The 22,135-nt window shown below is 49.0% G+C and overlaps 1 protein-coding gene across 1 annotated transcript in view; it reads left to right on the top strand.

Moving 5' to 3' along the window:
- MEGF8 (multiple EGF like domains 8) overlaps positions 1-22,135 on the top strand; it is a 634,126-nt gene that overhangs the window by 465,252 nt on the left and 146,739 nt on the right. The window contains exons 31-32 of the mRNA XM_085615576.1: positions 17,575-17,738; positions 20,016-20,160. Of these exons, the coding sequence (XP_085471702.1) occupies positions 17,575-17,738; positions 20,016-20,160 (309 nt within the window). The remainder of the gene's footprint in view (positions 1-17,574; positions 17,739-20,015; positions 20,161-22,135) is intronic.

The raw sequence follows: 22,135 nt of genomic DNA, 5'->3' as shown, positions 1-22,135 counted from the left end.
CTAATCAAAGGCGTCCTTCCACAATAAAACCTCCTATTTCATGGTTTTAAGACCGACTCTATAACGGAAAGGAACACGTGTGAAAGCAGCCGGTAGCACACTCAGCAACGGCGTTCTCTTCGCTGGTTGTGTAAAATCACCCGCCTCACTGCAATCCCTCAACGAATATCCAACGAGTGTCCAGCGTAGGCCAAGAAGGGCGGACCCAAAACTGCACTACACTACAGTGAGGTTCTGGTCCTCAGGGGCCCACGGTGGACACCCCTGTGTCGCAGAAGATAGCCATGCGCTGTGCGGGTTCCTTCACCCCTGGAAGAGCCTAACCCACGTGGGCCCATGGTGGACACCCCCGTGTCACAAATGATAGCCATGCGTTGTACGTAAATCTTTTCCCGCACGGAAGGGCTTAACCCACATATGCCCACAGTGGACACCTCTGCATCGCAGAAGATAGCTGTGCGTGAGCCTTTCCCCGTGGAAGGGCTAAACCCACGTGGGCCCATGGTGGACAACCCTGCGTCGCAGAAGGTAGCTGTGCATGATCCTTCACCCCCTGTAAGGGCCCACCCAGCCCGTGTGGGCCTACGGTGGGCACGCCTGTGGTGCAAAAGATAGCTGTGCATGATCCTTCACTCCCTGTAAGGGCTCAGCCCATGTGGGCCTACGGTGGATAAACCTGCGTCGTAGACGGTAGCTGTGCATGATCCGTCACTCCCTGTAAGGGCCCAGCCCGTGTGGGCCTACGGTGGACACGCCTGTGTAGCAAAAGATAGCTGTGAGTGATCCTTCACCCCTGAAAGGTGCACACCTGCAGTGCTGGCGACGTAGAACTCAAAAGTTAACATCCTGGGGGGCACTTCCCAACCACTTTCATACAAACTGGGCGGGGCTACGCTCAGAAACCGGTATCCCAACCTGTCGTCATTATGTTCAGTTTCGGGGGGTCAGAAACACTTAACATGCGGCTGGCCTTTTTGCACCCAGGCCAAAAGCAGAACATTGAAGACCGAAACCGTGACCCCAGCCCCGGCCCTGCTCTGCCAGACGAGCCCCAGCAAGACACCTGCCTCCGCAACCACAAAAATGTATCCTGTTCATGCCAGTCACCAGTGCGCCCGAACCTAACCCCAAGCACTGACCGGGGAGCAAATCCGACTCTTCGCACCAGCGGTAGGTACACCTGGCTCTCCCACCACTGACGGGGTACACCTGGCTCTCCCACCACTGACGGGGTACACCTGGCTCTCCCACCACTGACGGGGTACACCTGGCTCTCCCACCACTGACGGGGTACACCTGGCTCTCCCACCACTGACGGGGTACACCTGGCTCTCCCACCACTGACGGGGTACACCCAGCTCTCCCACTGGCAGTGGGTACACCCAGCTCTCCCACTGGCGGTGGGTACACCCTGCTTCCCCACCACTGACAGGGTACACCCGGCTCTCCCACCACTGACAGGGTACACCCGGCTCTCCCACTGGCGGTGGGTACACCCAGTTCTCCCACCACGGACAGGGTACACCCAGCTCTCCCACTGGCGGTGGGTACACCCGGCAATCCCACCACTGACAGGGTACACCCGGCTCTCCCACCACTGACGGAGTACACCCGGCTCTCCCACCACTGGCGGTGGGTACACCCGGCTCTCCCACCACTGGCGGTGGGTACACCCGGCTCTCCCACTGGCGGTGGGTACACCTGGCTCTCCCACTGGCGGTGGGCACACCCGGCTCGCCCATTGGCGGTGGCTACACCCGGCTCTTCCCTTGGTGGTGCGTACCCCCGGCTCTTCCCCTGGTGGCGCGCACCCCCGGCTCTCCCAGCGTTGGCAGGTACCCCCGGCTCTCCCAGCGTTGGCAGGTACCCCCGGCTCTCCCAGCGTTGGCGCGTACCCCCGGCTCTCCCAGCGTTGGCGCGTACCCCCGGCTTTCCCAGTGTTGGCGCGTACCCCCGGCTTTCCCAGTGTTGGCGCGTACCCCCGGCTTTCCCAGTGTTGGCGCGTACCCCCGGCTTTCCCAGTGTTGGCGCGTACCCCCGGCTTTCCCAGTGTTGGCGCGTACCCCCGGCTTTCCCAGTGTTGGCACGTACCCCCGGCTTTCCCAGTGTTGGCACGTACCCCCGGCTTTCCCAGTGTTGGCGCGTACCCCCGGCTTTCCCAGCGTCGGCGCGTACCCCCGGCTCTCCCAGCGTCGGCGCGTACCCCCGGCTCTCCCAGCGTCGGCGCGTACCCCCGGCTCTCCCAGCGTCGGCGCGTACCCCCGGCTCTCCCAGCGTTGGCGCGTACCCCCGGCTCTCCCAGCGTTGGCGCGTACCCCCGGCTCTCCCAGCGTCGGCGCGTACCCCCGGCTCTCCCAGCGTCGGCGCGTACCCCCGGCTCTCCCAGCGTCGGCGCGTTCCCCCGGCTCTCCCAGCGTCGGCGGGTACACTGTGCTCTCCCAGCGTCGGCGGTTAAACCTGGCTCTCCCAGCGTCGGCGGGTGCACCTGGCTCTCCCAGCGTCGGCGGGTGCACCTGGCTCTCCCAGCGTCGGCGGGTGCACCTGGCTCTCCCAGCGTCGGCGGGTACACCTGGCTCTCCCAGCGTCGGCACGTACACCTGGCTCTCCCAGCGTCGGCACGTACACCAGGATCTCTCACTGGGAGGGGTTGGCAAAGGTGGGCTCACCTCTCTTACTTTCTATGTTTCCCCGCTGATTCTTCCGGCCAAAGTGGGGGTCAGAACCAGTGGGATCCAGCTGCTGATAGCAGCAGAGGATGGGGGAAGCTAACAAAGGTGGCAAGCCTTTGAAGCTTCCCCTCCGTGGACTCATCTTATCCTGGGGGAGAGGGTTAGACACATATGCCCAGGATATATTCTTGGTTTCAGGACCAGCCCTGGTGTAGTTCCTGACTGGCTACCAGCCATATGCCACCATCAGACAGATTTCTGGACCCCTGGGTAGAGAGCCTCCACTCCCTGGGTCCTGAAACAAAGCATATCCTGGGCAGAGGTGTCATGCCTCCTCCCCCCCCCCCCCCCCCACCACCCCCATGATGGGCTGAGTCCACGAAGGGGAAGCTTCAAATGACTGCTGCCTTTGTAATTTGTCCCTGCCTTTTTCTGCCCCCAGCAACTGGCTCCCGCCGGTTCTGACCCCCACTTTAATTGGAGAATGGGCGCGAAAACCAAGTTAGGAGGAGAAGTGTGCCCACATTTGCCAACCCCACCTCTCAGGTGGGGGAGGCAAGGTTAAGCAGACATCTTGGTCCCCTCCATCTTGAAGATAAGGAGACCCTGCCAATTAGATAGAGGCGCATGTCCCCCTTCCACAGGAGGGTGGCATAATAGGGAGTATACTGTAGGAAGCTGGCTCTGCATATACTGTACCAAAGTGAGGTATAGTGTGCACAGAGTCCAGTGGATCCTAAAGGTAGGCAGAGGTAAAGTAGATACCACTTCACTCTCTATTTGTGGTAGTGTGGTCGAGCAGTAAGGCAGTATCAGAGGACAGTGTTAAGCATTTGTTGTACACGTCGCCAAATGAATTCACTCACTTAAAGACTGAACTTCAGACCAATTGTTTTTATATAAAAATATTCTTTGTTATTTTATTTCCTAGAACCAAGTGAGCCTGGCACAGGCAAGTGATAAAATACGTTGCAGAAAATATACAGTTGTAATACAGTTTGGATTGTAATTGTATATGCACTTTGTTTTGATTTACAGTACTGTTACTGAGAAATGCAATGCTTTGGAAATGCAGTACATATACTTTGAATGGGCTTTTTAGTAAAATGACCAGTACATTACTTTTCTTACACAGTGTAGTATACCTGGATACTACTGGGACTTTTCCTGTAAACAGGTAAGTAAAAGCGTTTTTGTTATTTAGTATCAGTTGTAAAAGGTTTTCATTGATTTTCCAACTTCACAATTAGAAACTTTTCATAGAAAACCAATCAATGTTAACATATGGAGGAAAATAGTGTAATCGGTTCAAAGGTAAGTACTTTGTTGTGGGAGTTGGTATTCTGATGTTAGACTATGGGGTCCCACAGGGTCAAGGATGCACTCTTGTTACACCCTCAGTGGCACTAGGGCGGCCGGGTGCAGAGTGCTGAGGCCCAGTGTTATCCAATGGGGGATAGGGGGCCTCCGGGTTCATGGCTGCTGCCGAGCAGGCTGCTGGTTTGTGGAAGCAATGCTCCTGGACTTAAGTTCAGGGCAAATGGGGGTTTAAGCCAGCACAAAGGGTGCACCCTCAGCGGCACTGAGGCAGCCGGGTGCAGAGTGCTGTATTGGCGTCAGGTGCCTTGTAGTTTTCGATGGGGAGTCTCTAGTTTGCAAAAGCACTGCAGGCTCGGGGACGAAGGTCTGCTGGGTGCGACCACGACTTGGAGAGGAAAGTTGGGATCTTGGGGATTGGTTAGGCACTGACGGTTGGGCCACCAAAGGCCGAGGGGCGTCGGGTGCAGGGGTGCCTTTTAGGGTCGGATCTTCTTACCAGCGCCTGGTCGCGGATGCGGGGACCTTTCGGTTTGAGGCTGCTGGCATCGGCTGGAGGCTTGAGGCAGGTTAAGGGTCACCGGATCTCGGATCAGGATCGCCGGGGAGACGACCTCTTGGTGTTGGGCCACTCGAACTCGGAGCAGTGGGTGTCGGGTGCATAGTGGTGCAAACTCCCGGATCCTTGCCGAGCTAGAGTCTGTTTGAACAAATCCGGTGTCCCCGTGAGACACACTCTTTGGGATTGAAGGCAGGCAGGTCCTCCGGGTTTCTCGAGGTTGCTTGGTGCAGGACACACCGGGATTTCGCTGGAGAAGGTTCGAGGTGGGGACAGGCCGGTAGGGCTGGGGTCAAGTCAGTGGGCGTCATCCTCTTGTTAGCTTCAGAACAGCTGTTCGATCCTCATTCTTCTTTTCTTCTTCTGGTTTCGTGTCTGAGGAAGCAAGGTTCAGGGGTGCCCCTAAATACTAAATTTAGGGGCGTTACAGGTAGGTAAAATGTTAGGACCAATGGGTCCCATCCCTGGGGTGGGTACACCCCCTTTTATGCCACCCTCCAGGGGGAGGGAGGGGGGCATAAACCTTTCCTTGGTTAGCTGAGTCCCCCATCTACAAGATTGCGGGGACTGAGAGTTGTGCTTCACCTCACCTCCCCCACCTGAGGGGTGGAGTTGGGAGAGGTGGGCACATATCTCTTCCTCACTTGTTTTTCCCGCCGATTCTCCCGCCCAAAGTGGGGGTCAGAACCAGTAGAGACCAGTTGCTGAAAGCAGCAAGTGGCCTGGGGAAGCTCACAAAGGCGGCAAGCCTTTGAAGCTTCCTCTTCGTGGACCCTGCCCTTCCTGGGGGAGGAGGCTTGGCACCTCGTCCCAGGATGTGCATTGTTTCAGGCCCCCGAGAGCAGCAGGCTCTCGACCCAGGGGGTACAGAAACATGTCTGGTGGTGGCAACTGAAAGCAGCCACTCAGCCCGGACATTAGTGTTAGGTAATTGTTCAGGGGGCATATCTAAGAGGCCCTCTGTGTTCATTTTTCATTAAATCCCACACTGGCATCAGTGTGGGTTTAATGTGCTGAGAAGTTTGATACCAAACTTCTCAGTTTTCAGCGTAGCCATTATGGTGCTGTGGAGTTTGTAATGACAAACTCCCAGCACCATATACTCTTAATGACAGCACTGCACTTACAATGTCTAAGAATGGACTCCAGCACTGTAAGGAGCCTGCATCAGGAGCTTTCTAGCATCTAGTGGACCTGGAGCCCGACCCGGGCGCCCTCATAGTGCTGAAGTCCAAGGCACCTTGAATCATTGCTGGGAAGGACCCTAACGCTTCCTGATGGTCAAGCAGGACTCCCCGCACCTTCTGCTGGGCAGGATCCGCTTCCTCCTGGACTGCATCGCCTGCTTCAGAGGGGGACAGCCCCTGCCCGAGGCTCTGTACGCTCCGAGGTCGGTACAAGATTTGCAAGGATTCTTCCTCGCCGAGCAGGGACACTTTTCTGCCGGTCTTTGCGGCTCCATCCGACAGCAAGCAGAACCAGAAGAAGCTGTCCCGGAGGAGCATTGAGATGTAGAGGCGGGTGCATCCAGGCCCCTGGGGATGAATGCTTCCATAGCTATGGGCTCTGGGTCAAGCTGAACAAGGTACACCTCTGATTACTTTGTGTTCTTAACAGCAACTGCACGAGTATACCTGGCAACTTTTAAAGACTTAAAGGAGATGCTTTGCGGACACTGTGTTGTTGCCTGTGTGTCAGATGCAGCTTGCATAAGCACATTTAAAACAAGCATTTGCAATGCAATAGGTCTCACATTTTAGGAACTTTGACCTATTGATATTGTAAATAACAATGCCTTTTATTATTGCATGTTTTTTTAGAAGCACATAAATAAATGGCATTGTCATTTACAATGCCAATGGGTCAAATCCTCGCATATGCAAGACCTGTTGCATTGAAAATGCTTGTTTATACTTAACCAATTGGTCTGGATTCTGAGTGTGTGTAATAATTAGTCCTTTATTGAGTGAATGCAATAAATGCTTAACACACCCTCCTGATGAGCATAACTGCTGTACCACCCTACCACAAAGAGAGCTGTTAGTGAATATCTAATGTAGGCTCTGCCTACTTCTGGGGATCCCCTGGACTCTGTGCACACTAGACCGTACTTTGTTATAGTATATACAGAGCCAGCTTCCTACAGTGAGGTATTATCTACGTCAGCCTCTGCTATACCTCTGGGGATCCCCTGGACTCTGTGCACTCTAGACCGTACTTTGTTATAGTATGTACAGAGCCAGCTTCCTACAGTGAGGTATTATCTACTTCAGCCTCTGCTATACCTCTGGGGATCCCCTGGACTCTGTGCACTCTAGACCGTACTTTGTTATAGTATGTACAGAGCCAGCTTCCTACAGTGAGGTATTATCTACTTCAGCCTCTGCTATACCCCTGGCGATCCCCTGGACTCTGTGCACTCTAGACCGTTCTTTGTTATAGTATGTACAGAGCCAGCTTCCTACAGTGAGGTATTATCTACGTCAGCCTCTGCTATACCTCTGGGGATCCCCTAGACTCTGTGCACTCTAGACCATACTTTGTTATAGTATGTACAGAGCCAGCTTCCTACAGTGAGGTATTATCTACGTCAGCCTCTGCTATACCTCTGGGGATCCCCTGGAGTCTGTGTACTCTAGACCATACTTTGTTATAGTATGTACAGAGCCAGCTTCCTACAGTGAGGTATTATCTACGTCAGCCTCTGCTATACCTCTGTGGATCCCCTGGACTCTGTGCACACTAGACCGTACTTTGTTATAGTCTATACAGAGCCAGCTTCCTACAGTGAGGTATTATCTACTTCAGCCTCTGCCTACCCCTAGGGATCCCCTGGACTCTGTGCACACTAGACCGTACTTTGTTATAGTATATACAGAGCCAGCTTCCTCTAGGCAGTGAGACCATCTGTTTTCATTAAATACAAAATCTTCACCTAACGACGCACAGAACATATACCTACTCTTCTCTACACAGCACTTGCACCTGCTGAAACATGGTAGAGCAGAGTTTGTGCCTGTGTGCAATGTGGCATAAGGAGAAGCCACGCAGAATCCCATGACTCAAAACTTCTTCAAAGAAAAACTCTTTGTAATGTTGGTTTTGCAGCGTGAATCTTTCTGGATTCACTATGCTGTGCATTATTCCGCGATCTTGTGGTTGGGTCCGGATTCGTAGTCTTTTCTTTGTTTTTTTTTTTTTTTTCGTAGCCCAGGTGGGCGTCGACGTCCACCATTTGGTGCACCTCCCGTGACGTCGTCGTGCTTCCTGCGGAAGTCCCACCTTTGGGGCGCCATCTTCAGATTCTTTTTTCCGCCGTTGGGTCTGGATCGTCATCGGGAAGCTCCAGAATTACACTCGAAGGAAGAAGGAAGAAAAGCGAGTTTCGTCGATAGAATCACTAGAAGATATCAGGAAAGGAAGAGATTTCATCAGGAGCGCGAAGAAAAGAGGACCAGCGCCCCTTTTCTTCGACGGCCTTGGAGAATGCACGCTCAGAGACCCTGAGCGCAATGGACAAGACGCCATTCAAGTTCTGCCCAAACTGCCACCACAAGTTCGCGCAGAAAGACCAGCATCCGGTCTGCAACCTCTGCCTACCGGTCGATCACCAGAGTATCGACTGCAACGCCTGCTCAGCCTTCGCGCCGAAGACACTCAGGGTGAGAGAGCGGCAGAGAAGAGCCAACGCCAACATGGATGGCAAGGGGAAGCCCCCGACGCTCTACGATCTGGGCCTCTCCACGGACGACGAGGACAACGTCGCCGAGACAGCCGAAAACTTCACGGTCGTAGAGACCGACAAGAAAAAAGAAGACGAGGTAAGAGAATCGTCGAGCGCAAAACAGAAAGTATATAAAACAAAAGAACCACCAACGACAGACAATGGTTAAGCACTTGAATTCCCTGGTACAATTCTATCTGAAAAGGTGCATCCACTTCCAACATCCGTCGTTGAAAGATGCTCTAATGGTTCCAAAAGTTCACAAACCTAAGGAAGGTGCACTCAATGTAAAAGTCATTCAGATTCACAAGTATTATCCGTTGTGGTTTCAAATTTATTCCAAATTTAATCGGCAAACAGCCAACGCGTTTCGTCCCTTTTGCCAGGGGACTTCTTCAGGGCTGCAGAAGTAACATGAAAACATATAAACACATAAAAAAGCACAAATATAATCCGACAACCAACAAGTATACATAACAAAATACACATATATAAATACAATTTTGATCAGTAACAATTGAACACATGTATACAACAGTGTATGTATAAAATGACAAGAGACACACACATAACATATAACGTATTATGTTAGATATATAATGCAGATATGAAGCTAAAACGTGCTTTTTTTAAAATAAAAAATGCATATATTCTTTAATTAATAAACAGAAAGCTACTCAAAACAGACATGCAAAGAAAGAAAAAAGGAGAAAGGAAAATGCGAAAAAAACGATTATAAAGCAAAAAAAGTAAAGTTAAATGGAAATTGAAAATATATAAAACCAACATAGTAAGATAAGGAAGAGTAAATAAGCTCTAAAACAGGACATGTTGCTTGGCATTAAAAAGACCTATGTATAACGTCTCACCTAGAAGTCAGATGAGATAAGGCTACTTATCGACATTTCAGCTCAAAAGATAGCCAAAAATCGTCCGAGAACCGCGCAATGTTCATCATATGTGTATCCCAATCTGAAAGTCAGAGTAACAGGGGGCAAATGGAAGTATAATCTATCTAATCTAAGGCACGTCGCTAAAGTATTGTGAAAACAAAACTGATGTCAAAATAGGTATGTTCCTAAAGGTGACTTACATATTCATCCAGGGTATGTAGCAGCCGGTTTGAATATCGTCTTTGGTAAAATTCTAGATCGGAAGGAACTTCATAATAATTACACTCCCACTCTAAAAGCAAATGATAAATAGGGAGCGCGATGAAAACGGCGATTTTTAAAAAAACCTTCAAATCTCACAATTGCGCAGAGAGGCAGGTACATAATCGTACAAATATGAAGAGCACCAACATAAATCCCTAATATATACAACAATGATGTGCAAAAAACGTAATGCAACATATTACTAGTTTCCAATGGCTTGAAGTAAAGATAGCATCAATTTGATACCAAATGTGCATATGATGCTCAGATTACATGTAACGTGTCTCTGCATGGATATAAACACCGTTACCAATCAAATCCCCAATATGAGACGCATCATGTCAAATGTCAAACCTTAAACCCAAGCGCTGAAAATAAGATCGCACTTGGGTAATGTAATCACTTTTTATTTATCCCATTAAGTCTGATCATACAATGTAATTAAAAACAGTCAACAGGTAAACATGTCCCGAAACGCAAAGAGAAAAGCAAACTGTTGTATGCTGCATCCAAAAACCTATTGTTAATACTCGCATAAAAGTCAATGAAATATAACTGACTAATAGCTCTGGTATCCATTACACTAAACTTTAGACCGAAAAGGATATATATAAACCAGGGCGCTGTATGTAGAGCGCAGTTCTAAGCGAACGGCAGTTTAAAACATATGTGCTATATGTACTCACTTATAAAATAAAAGTGGAGCAGCAGCGTGATAACTGGCCTTGAAACCCGTCCCACAGGACGCGGTCGGTATTAAAACCCAGAAACAAATATATAAGCCAGGCGCTGTATGTAAAGCGCGGTTATAAGCAAACGACGGTTTAAAACCATATGTCCTATATGTACTCACTTGTCAGTAGGAGTGGAGCAGCAGCGTGATAACTGGCCTTCAAACCCGTCCCACAGGACGCGGTCGGTTTTTAAAACCCAAACAAATTGAACGTAAATGACGTAGTCTACGTGGTGACGCGTCATCTAGCAAGGCCGACATAGATACTAAACACTGAAAAAGGGCCCTCCGTTCATAGGTGTATGGAAGTGCGGTTGCCATCTTTGAATGGGCAACAAACTATAGACGTTAAATAGGCAGTATTACGAACTGAACCAACACGAGCTAAGGAATCTAAATACCAATCATTTAAACAAATAGCTTTACTCGTGAGGTGAGTCATAAATACGTGCAGATAGGTATAATAACAGGAGGCAATCCTAAATAACGGACCAAAAAGGATCTATAAATCCATAAAGATGGCAATCATGTATAATGACATGGAAGCCATAAAGGCATATAGTAATCCCCAAATTTAACGTCGGGAAAGTCAGAAAAGAGGGAACAGAGTTGAATAAAGAAAAGAAGAAAAGGGAAAAGAAACAGAGAGAGAGGGAGTATATTTGCAAATCAAGAAATAGGATAAATATTAAAACATTTCACAGGGAGAGGGGGCGTGAAGAGTACTAACGCCCAAAAGAGTGTAATGCACATCTTTGCTATAATCTCATGCACATATTGGTCAGCTTTTTGGTAGATAACACTAGGGGAAACCAAAAAGGCCCCATCATGGTCATTTGTTGGCAGCTTCTCAACCTTCCCCTAAGTTACAGAACGCGAAATTTAAAATTTAAACCAGGATGTGGTCGAAACACAAGGACTCCGAAGGATAAAATTTAAAACAAAGCATGTTTTTTAAGAGGGTACAGCTATTTGATTTGAAAGAGTACAATTCTAGTGTTTTATATAAAAAACATATTTTTTACAGAAACCCAAAAATTATTATCCCAGGAAATAATGGAACTCTTTATCTGTATTGTGGCCCATCTCTGTGGCCCTCAGACGGCATATCCATTTAGCCTCCTTTCGTCTAACCAGGAGCTCCCTATTGCCACCTCTTTGGCCGATTGGAACATGTTCGATACCATGAAACCAAAAGGTACTGTTATTAGGATGCATTTCCCTGTAGTGTGCACTCAAGGGATATTTATTATCGCCATTTAATATGGCCCTGCGATGTTCCTGTATTCTGACTTTTAATTTACTTGTGAATCTGAATGACTTTTACATTGAGTGCACCTTCCTTATGTTTGTGAACTTGCAAAACAGAAAGTACCTCGACAACACGAGGGTGACTCGAGAAAAACTGAGTCAAAGTCCACGAAGGGAGCCCCGGCGCCGAAAACTTCGACGTCCAAAGGGGGAACCACGGACAAGAGGCCGAGCGGATCCTTAGAAAAGGACTCCCTGGTGCCGAAAGACGCCGAAAGGCAAGGGTCGTCGAAAGCATCCCATGAAACGGGCCGATCGACGCAGAAAGAACGTTCGACGTCGACGCAAGTTTCATCGAAAAGACCCGCGGTCGACGCCGAAAGCATCTCCGAGATGGAGAAAAAGAAGAGGCGGCTCGAGGCCGAAATGGAGAACATCCTTCAAAGGAAGAAGGAGTTCGACGCCAGGATGAAGGAATTCAAGATTCCAACGGTTTCATCGGCGGACGTCGGTGAGGTCGAAGACGAGTTCGACGCCGAAGGGCTGACAAGGGATCTCGAAGAGGAAGAAGAGCCCTATTATGAGGGAGAAGCCGAGGAAGAAGACCAACGGTCGTTCTACGAATCGGCGGCATCTACCAGCAACGACGTCGAATGGCACGATCTCGACACCGAAAACCCGGAGGAGCCCGTGGACACGTACCCTTCGAGGCCTTCGCCACCCGACGACATCGGGGTCTACAATATGGTGGTCAGGAGCGCAGCAATGGCCTTCGGCGTCAAACTCGACGAGGAGAAACCGAAAGCCGATTTTCTCATCGAGACACTGCTCCCCATCCAGACAAGGAGCCAGTTCCTCCCCATGCTACAAAGCGTGATGAATCAGGGGAGAGAAGCCTTCAAGGAACCTGCGACCTGCCGGTCGATCACGCCCAGGACAGAGAAGAAATATAAGCACTCCTCCCTGGACCCCCCTTACATCAAGGGTAGAGTGACCGCGGACTCCATCATAGCCTCCACGGCCAGGAGAAGGGCCAACGTACCAGCAACTTCGGGCCCACCTCCGGATAAGGAGAGCAGGAGGATTGACCTCACAGGAAGAAAGGTCGAAAGGAACGCCGCAATGCACTGGCGCATGGCGAATTCAAATGCACTCCTCAATAGACACCAATACCAGCACTGGGAAGACATGGGGGAGCTAGTAAAGCACCTCCCCGAAGAATACCGCCAGAGAGCCTCTCACCTGATAGACGAAGGCAAGAACATCGCCAACTCCTGTATAAAGACGGCGTTGGATGGGGCAGAGACTTCAGCAAGACTCATGGCCATAGGGGTCACAGAGAGGAGGCATGCATGGCTAAGAATCTCGGGATTCAAACCGGAAGTGCAGAACATCCTTGGCACCCCCTTCAACGGAGAGACACTGTTCGGAGCAACAGTGGACGAGAAGCTCACCCAGCTGAAAAAAGAAAACGAGACGGCGAGGTCCATGGGGGCCCTACAGCTGAGGGGAATGAGGCGAGGAAATCCCTCGAGGAGACCCTACGGTAGGGGAGGAAGCCAGCAGGGGACGTCGCACCAGGCGTTCCAACAAAGTCAGCAGGGTGAAGGTCACGGACAAGGTCAGCAGAAGCAAAACTGGCAATATCAACCTCGGGGCCAGTCCTTTCGCGGGAGAGGGAACGGACGTGGCCAAAGGAGGAGAGGGGGCGAGCAGCCCTCGTCGAAGTGACTCAGCACGCAAGAGGACGCCTACCCTCGTCAGGACCCCAAGGGTGAGGCGCAAAAAAGTGTCATCAGGGGGAGGAGAAGATTCAAGAGCCTACGAGCATACGACACCAGTAGGCGGAAGACTGAGGTTCTACCTTCAGGAGTGGCGGCGTATAACCACAGACAAGTGGATACGGAACATTGTGCAGTACGGATACTGCGTAGATTTGGAGAAAAGACCTCCAAACAGGAAACCAAAGGGAAGACTGAGATCGGCCCAAGAACTGGCAATACTCAGAGAAGAAACGCGGAAACTCCTACAAAAGGGAGCCATAGAGACAGTGCCGTTCAGAGAACGCAACAAAGGGGTCTACTCAAACTACTTCGTGGTTCCGAAGGTAGACGGAGACCTCAGACCCATACTAGACCTCCGTTACCTAAACAAGTTCATCAGAACGCAAAGGTTCAAAATGACTTCACTGCAGGAGGTTCTGCCACAGATAAGAGAAGGGGACTTCATGGTCACCGTGGACCTCAAGGATGCCTACCTTCACATCCCAATAAACAGAAGGCACAAGGGCCTTCTAAGATTCAACATCGAACAGGAACACCACCAGTTCACAACCCTGGCCTTCGGATTAAAATCAGCACCAAGGGTCTTTACAAAATGCCTGTCGGCGGTAGCGGCACACCTACGAAGGCAGGGAATACATGTCTACCCCTACTTGGACGACTGGCTGGTCAAGGCAGACTCACGCGGAAAGTGCGAGAGGCACGCAAAACGCGTAACAGACACCCTCACGAATCTGGGATTCTCGATCCACTGGGGATAATCATCGATGGAACCGGAACAGGTGAAGATTTTCCTGGGGGCAAAGATCAACTCCCGCAACAGTACAGTAGTACCCAGCGACAGGAGGACAGAGGCTCTACTGAAGGAGGCGAAGCTCTACCAGAAGGGGCGAGCTCTGACAGTGAGGGCTGTGAGCAAGATGATGGGGATGATGGCGTCCTGTATCCAGCTGGTGCCGAATGTACGCCTGCACATGAGACCATTCCAGGAATGGCTACAACAGCAATGGTCACAAGCAAACGGAAGTTGGGAGGATCTAGTGGTTGTTACGCACGCAGTGCAGGAGGAGATAACTTGGTGGAACAGAGACAACATAACAACAGGGAGAAGCCTGACACCACCAATCCCAACAGTGACCATTACCACGGACGCATCGCAGAAGGGATGGGGAGCGCACATGGACAACCTCAGAGTGAGGGGTCTATGGGCCCCAGCAGATGCGGTCCGCCATATCAACTACCTCGAGTTGAAAACAATCCTGCTAGCCCTGAAGGCATTCCAGAGACACCTGTTCAACAAGAGGGTGTTGGTCCAAACAGACAACACCACGGCGATGTTCTACATCAACAAACAAGGGGGGACACAGTCGTTCCCACTCTCATCCCTAGCTCAGGAGATTTGGAGATGGGCCATACCTCTCAGGATAGATCTACTGGCAATTCACCTACCGGGGAAGGACAATGTGGAGGCAGACTGGCTAAGCAGGCAGACCTCAGCATCACACGAGTGGGAGCTCAATGGCCAGGAAACGGAGAAACTCTTCCGGAGATGGGGGACTCCCACAATAGACCTATTTGCAACACGCCACAATGCAAAATGCCAAAGCTTCGCGTCCAGGCAACCAGATCAGCAATCCAAGGGAAATGCCCTATGGATAAGCTGGTCGAGGACATTTGCCTACGCCTTTCCACCGATACCCCTGTTGCACAGAGTGCTCGACAAGTGCAGAACCAGCAACATGACTCTGATCCTGGTGGCTCCGCAGTGGGCGAGGCAGACATGGTTCTCACAAATTCAAGAAATGGCACAAGGCAACCCATACAGGTTCGAGAGGAGGAAGGACCTGCTCTCAATGCAAAACGGAGAGGTCCTGCACCCAGAGCCAGAGACCCTCAACCTGGCGGCATGGCTCCTGAAGACCTAGAGTTCGCACACCTAAGATTGCCGCCAAGCACGATGCGAGTGCTACGGGAGGCGAGGAAACCAACTACACGAAAATGCTACAGCGCAAAATGGAAGAGGTTCACTGTGTGGTGCCGGAAAAAGGGCCTGCAAAACAAAATGACAAGAGACTCAACAGTACTGAGGTACCTCACACACCTTCTAAAGAGTAACCTCTGCTCGAGCTCACTAAGGGTACACCTAGCGGCAATCGTGGCCTACACCAGAGGTGAAAAAGGTGGAAGTTTCTTCAGCTCGCAGGTGGTGAGGAGATTCATGGAAGGAGCCAAAAGGATGGCCCCCCCGAAAAGGTTGCCGCCGCCAGCATGGAATCTGAATGTGGTCCTGACGGAGCTCATGAAGGCACCGTTTGAACCCATTCACAAGGCCACACTGCAGATGTTGACTATGAAAACGGCCTTTCTGGTGGCCATAACCTCACTACGCAGGGTGAGCGAGCTTCAAGCACTAACGCTGCAGGAACCCTACATTCAGATTCACAAGGATAGAATAGTCCTGAGAACGGACCTACACTTCATGCCCAAGGTAGTGTCGGCGTTCCACATGAATCAGAGTATCCAGATACCAAGTTTCTTCCAAAACCCGACTACAAACGCAGAAAAGGCACTGCACACCCTCGATGCCAGAAGAGCGGTTATGCACTACATTGAGAGAACCAAGGAACTCAGGAAGTCGAAACAGCTGTTTGTGTCCTTTGCCACTAGCTTCATGGGTAGGCCAGTGACTAAGGGCACCATCGCAAGGTGGATTGCCCTCACTATTCAATTCTGCCACAAACAGGCTGGACAGGAGCTAGCGGAGGGGCCGCAGGCTCACTCCACAAGGAAGAAAGGGGCCACCGTGGCCTTCCTGGCGAACACGCCCATCCAGGACATATGCCTCGCGGCAACTTGGGCATCTGTGCACACATTCACGAAACACTACTGCGTGGACATTCAGATGAACAAGGAAGCACAGGTTGGACAGAAGGTGCTTCAGCACATTTTCAACGACCAACGCTCATCTACCACCCAGCCGCCACAGAATTAGGAAAACCGCTACAAAATCTATGCACAGCATAGTGAATCCAGAAAGATTCACGCTGCAAAACGAATAGTTTCTTACCTGTCGGTGTAGTTTTGCAGCTTGAAGATCTTTCTGGATTCACTAGCGAACCCACCCACCTCCGCCAGGAAGATGAGGCTGGAGGAAGAGGGGGTAAAATGGAAAAGATCAAAGAAATGAAAACATACAGAAAAATGGACAAGAAGGATTAATCAATCGCCTAGGGTTAAAAAAAAAAAAAAGGAAAGGAAAAAAGAACCCGAAGATGGCGCCCCAAAGGTGGGACTTCCGCAGGAAGCACGACGACGTCACGGGAGGTGCACCAAATGGTGGACGTCGACGCCCACCTGGGCTACGAAAAAAAAAAAAAAAAAAAGAAAAGAAAAGACTACGAATCCGGACCCAACCACAAGATAGCGGAATAATGCACAGCATAGTGAATCCAGAAAGATCTTCAAGCTGCAAAACTACACCGACAGGTAAGAAACTATTCATTCCCAACACTACATTGCAGGAGTATGCAAATACAGTGCATCTACAGCACTACACACTTTGAACAGATTCTTACAGGGTATTTTCTATTTGTTTGTCCGCAGTTGTTGCCCACCATGTGTGTTTCTGTAACAGTACAAATCTGGGCTGTGTGTGAGTTTGAACTGTGCAACTACTCCTTTCGTTAGTTTGTGGCAACCCATTTACGCTCCAGGTCAGGATCTCAGGACTCTGTGCTTTGACTTGGGCCTTCGATGAGGCCGTTTCATAATCTTGTGTTTGTGCCAATATAAGCTCATCCGCTGTGTTTCATTGTCCACGTGCCATGAACCGTGGACCTGAACCCTCCCTTCCTTGCGCCCTCCCTACTTTAACGCCATCGGTTTTAAACCACCAACTTTCCCAAGCTAGATGCCAATGATCATTTGGGCACGGAAATAACTTTTAACAATCTTAAATGAAACTAATAATACCAAATGTAAACACAAGCTTACAGAAGCCATCAACAAAAAATAACAGAGCAAGTGGGAGCTGCAGACCAAGTAAGAAATGAAATGGCAGGCAGACTCCTAATAAGTAAAGTGAAGCAGAGCGGCCAAAAGGAAGTCACACGTAGGGTTGGGAGTGTGCACCAAATCTTAGCTACCAGACCGCTTACGGGTGTGCTTTCTGATTGACTATACAATTCCTTCTCCTATGACTTGGAGAAGAGCTCAAGCAGAGCATAAAGAGCCTTCTGTATGTCTGTATGGAGTCCTCTGAATGTGCATCCCTCTCACAATCTTCGGCTCTTTCTCCTGATCTCTTTCCTACATCTGTCTCTCTTTATTTTTCAAGTGACAGTAAATCTTGTTTTCTGTTTCTCCTTTGCCGCTGCCCAACAGGTCTATACGGGCACTCTGCGGTGTATCACGAAGCCACAGATGCCGTCTACGTCTTTGGAGGGCATCGTTTCCATGTGGAGGTGGTGTCTGCGTCCCCAGAGCTGTACAGCCTGTCCTACCCAAACCTGACATGGAGCCTCCTGGCACCTTCACAGGGCAAAAAGGTAAAGCTACCTGCACAGGAGGTGGTGAGAAGGTCTGAGAAAGGCCTGTGGGAGAGGATGGCTGTGAGCTAGACTGCTGGAGGTGGTAGGTTGGATGGAGGATGGCGAAGCGAAGGTGGAGGCACGGAATGGGGGGGAAGTGACTGATGCGGAGAGTTAGAATGAAGTGACATAAATAGAGGAAACAGAGTTTGACTAGTGGAGCGGACAGTGAAGAGGTGGATGGGGGCAGAAGGGGCGTCAGCACATGAGAAGGACATTTCCAGGTGAGAGTAACAAGTAGAGGGTGGGATAGAACCTACGAGATGGAGTACACAACACTGTGGCGGGCAATGCAGCAAGGCGATGAGGACCATTGAAATGAGAACAGTAGGAGGAAGACAACAGGGGATATGATGAATCCAGAGACAGGAAGACTGTGGAGATGTTGAGGGGCCTGAGGGAATGCCACCACTCTTTGTGCGTCACACCTGGTAGATTTCGCTAGCCCTCATAGATGACTTCAGCCTTTTTAAGAAAAGGAAAACTGAAGCGCATTTCCAGCCCTCTCCTTGACCTTGTACATGCAGCAGTGAGGGGGTATTTAAAATCTGACAAGCCTGCCAGAGAATCTCTTAATCTTGTAAGGTAAAGATACGGGATCCCCTCCCTGAACCCCTATAATCTGTATACACATAAACCATGGTATTATATAAGTGATAAAGTACCCCCTGCCGTACATAATCAGGCTATTGCATGTGACAGAGGTGTTCCATAACCAAATAGAGGAACAAGGTGGAAGGTAGAGTTCCGTTATAAGGTTATGGTTCTCCGTGGTGATTTAAAATATTGAAAAATCCATTTACTGTACGGCAGTTTTTTTTTTTTACAAACCACTCAAAACCTTGGTGCGTAGCTCTTTCATATGAAAGAGAGCATGTTTGCAAACGTGAAGGAAATAAAAACGGAACCTCTAGTGCAAAATGAAACGCATTAAAACTTGTTTGCTATTTGTTGCAAAGTTATATTAGAAACGGTTCAATACAAGCAAGAAAAAAAAAAAGCTGGACTAGTTCGGAAAGGGTAGAATCATGCAGAAAGAGCCTAACTTTTCTATAAATATATAAGGAGTGAGAAAAATCTAAATGTTTTTTCTGCTCGTCACTATAAGGTAGTAAAAGAGAGCAGAAGAAAGAAAAGCAGTGCTCCATTTTCATTTCTTTAAACAGGTGCTCTGTCACCTGACCTGCCTTTCACTGCGGCTGCTGGCTCCGGCAGCAGGCATTGTGATATCCGAACTCGACTGCAATAATCTACTGCAGTTGAGTTCTGACATCTTTTCTTTATAAGGTGCGTCACAATTCGCGGATTATAAATAAATGAGACGTGCATTTATACAGGAATTGAATAATCCCGTGTATGATAGAATGATTGATACCTATGTTTTAGTCCTAAAAAAATCATGTAAATTAGGGTTATCAACATATTAATGGTTAACTGCGCAGTTGTCTATATTATAAAATTAAATGACGCATAGACTACAGACCTTTCACTCACTTCTGTCTGATGACTCTAATATTTGGACATTTACTCACAGCGGCTTATTACTATGCTTTTTATCACCAGGACATGTCAAAGTTGCCACATACCTTCTGCTGTCCAGGGGTCTCAAGTTAAATGTCCAGACAACCTGTTTAATAGTATTAGGTTTTTCTCTCCATCCTTCACTTGGGATTTCTGTGGAGCAGGTGAGGGCCTGCTCCCTCAGAACACCATGTTTGCAGCTCTCAGCTGAAGGCATGCATTAGTTCTTATTACTTTTGAACCCCATTAGTATGGGAAACCAAGCTTGCTGCAAGCACATCCAGCAAAAAAATGTCACCTTACAGCTACAGATGCTACTCGCAGTCAGCAGGGTAATGGAAAATTCCCCTTTGGCTTAAGCAAAATTGCCACATCTATAAACAAAAAAGATGAGGACATATGTCGAGTTTGGGAGAGCCTAGAAACTTTAGTGGTAAGCGAGCGGCAAGCTAACTGCAAGCATGAGAGCTGAGGGGTGGGCAAGAATAAATAGAAAGTGGAGGAGAGAAGCTGAAGACAGGCTCCAAAAGAGCTGGATATTGAAGATGGGTGTGATTTATACGAGTGGTGGAGGTGGTGTTTGTTTGAGGGCTACTGAGTGAGGTGTAAAAGCTTGTCTGAGTGGGCTCACAGAAGGAAGTGTTGAGGTACCGTGTGGACACTCACATCACAGGGAAGAGTTTAAAGGTCCATCGCTTGCTTTTGTCCACACAGCCACTGTCGCACTTCTTCCATGTGGCGGCAATCATTCGTGATACCATGATTGTGATTGGTGGCCGGACGGAGCAGCAGGAGTTCAGCAACAACATCCTCTTCTATCAGATCAACTGCAACACTTGGATCCTGCCCAACCGCACAGGTGAGGGAATGGTCTGTGCTGGAGGCGACCACGTAAATGTTAACATCCCACACTGATGATGACACTGGGAGAAAGGGAAGAGAGGGAGTGGGGATACACATGGTTGGAGGTGATCGCATGGAACCTCAAGTATATGGCAATAGGATGAGCCCCTGTGAACCAGTTGATGTTCCTCGGTAGTTACCTCATGTGTCTAGTTCTGTAGTGTAGTCCTAATAGTACCTGAATAGTGAGAGTGTGGGATTTTGTCCTGGACTTGAGCTGGACACCCCGCAAGGGATCATCAGACCACTGTCAGCTGGAGCAATGGCATGCCGGAGCAGCAGCGTCAGGAGCCAAATTGGTGACCGTCCCGACTACCAAAAAGGTATCCTGGGGAGGACGAAGATTTGTCTATAGAGCGGCCAAGGCGTGGAATGATCTTCCAGCCCAGCTCAGAAATTCTCCTGATCTGTTGTCCTTCAAAAAGACTCTGAAAACGTGGCTGTTTAACAATTAAAACTCATTCTCTGGTGATGGCTGAAAGACCGGTAACTAGCGGCAGGACACCCCAGGGTAACTGTTGCGCTTTATAAATAAATTTAACATAACTGTAAATGGTAGTCTGTCCAGTTTTTCAATTTGCAGCATTGTATATTTAGCTCCCCTTTGTGCCATTTCAATCTGTGTATCAGTTAGATTGTATTCTGAAAACCGAGACGTACTGTTTATAAAACGCCAAAGCACAAGGCCTGCACGCAAAGATTGTAGCATCCAGCTCAATAACATAATAAAATGTAACTGTGATTGGCCGTGTTGTAATATGGCTAAATCCTGTTCCAATATGTCAATAGCAGAAGATACAATGTTGCCCAATGAATATACTCTGGAGGTCAAAGTTGTTAACCCATTATCCACCACAGTAAAAGCTTTTTCTAAGTTGATACGGTCTATTTCCCGTATTCTCTCTGCGGCTTCTTGTTGGGAAATCTTCCAGATTTCATTGAAGCAGCATAAATGCCTGCGTATATGAAACGTTTTTGACGTTGTTTCCTTGGCCCTAGTAAAAAGTCCCTACGATCCATGTCTTGTGATAGTAAAGATAGTGTTGTTTCACTTCTGCAAGTGTTGAGGTTTCTAGCCATTGTAGGCACAACTTTCCAACACTGTAGGATTTCACTACCACTGCATGTTCTCTCTGTACATAACGTGGGTCTGGCCTATGCATATTGAGTCCCTCAGTGATGTGCAGGAACCGTTTATGACATATGTTTGTGTCTAAGGGCCAAACCATCCACTCCTTCCAATTTGGGTCTGATCTATTGTACTTTAGTATTTCATCAACTGTTGACCCTTCATTTGTAGAATAATTCTGCCACCCCTGTGTTGGTGTAGGTAACCTTGGAGTGTTCAGGACAGGATATCTGTTGCACAGTATCATTTGAAAAGATCTGCTGTGCAATGAGGCATGCGCTAGATAGTGCCTCTGTACCCTGACTTGCCAGTCCTTTGAACCCCAAATTGATTTTGTCAGTTTTGTCTTGCCATAGGGCAAAACGCTGTTCAGACAATTAAATCTGTTTAGTGTTTGTTAGCATGATTTTCAGTGCTGGTTTTGGTGCAACCTTACAATAAAATGAGGCTGGATCTGTTGTGTTAAATCCTGAAAAGTATGCACGTTTCTGTGCAAATACTTGTGAGCTCGTTTTTGGTGGTGTTGGACAATGTTCCCACCTATTTATTCAAATACATTCCTGGGTGAAATAGAGCTGTGCAGGAAATGATGACCAAAATGCTGATAACAGTCCAATTTGTCATAGTCTGAAGAGCCCTCTAACATTTCATTATTCGAAAATGCAGCAGTTTTCTCTAAATCAGACAACTTGTTATTAACTGTTTCATTGTCCCAATCATCAGAAAATGTACTGGAGGCAAGGATATCATTCAAAGATATTAATTTTTTTAAGTTCGGTCAGGCCGAAAATGTTGAAATCAA

The sequence above is a fragment of the Triturus cristatus genome, chromosome 7, assembly GCF_964204655.1.
Source record: "Triturus cristatus chromosome 7, aTriCri1.1, whole genome shotgun sequence".
NCBI classification, from domain to species: Eukaryota; Metazoa; Chordata; class Amphibia; order Caudata; family Salamandridae; genus Triturus; species Triturus cristatus.
This window is presented reverse-complemented; position numbering and strand designations above follow the sequence as displayed.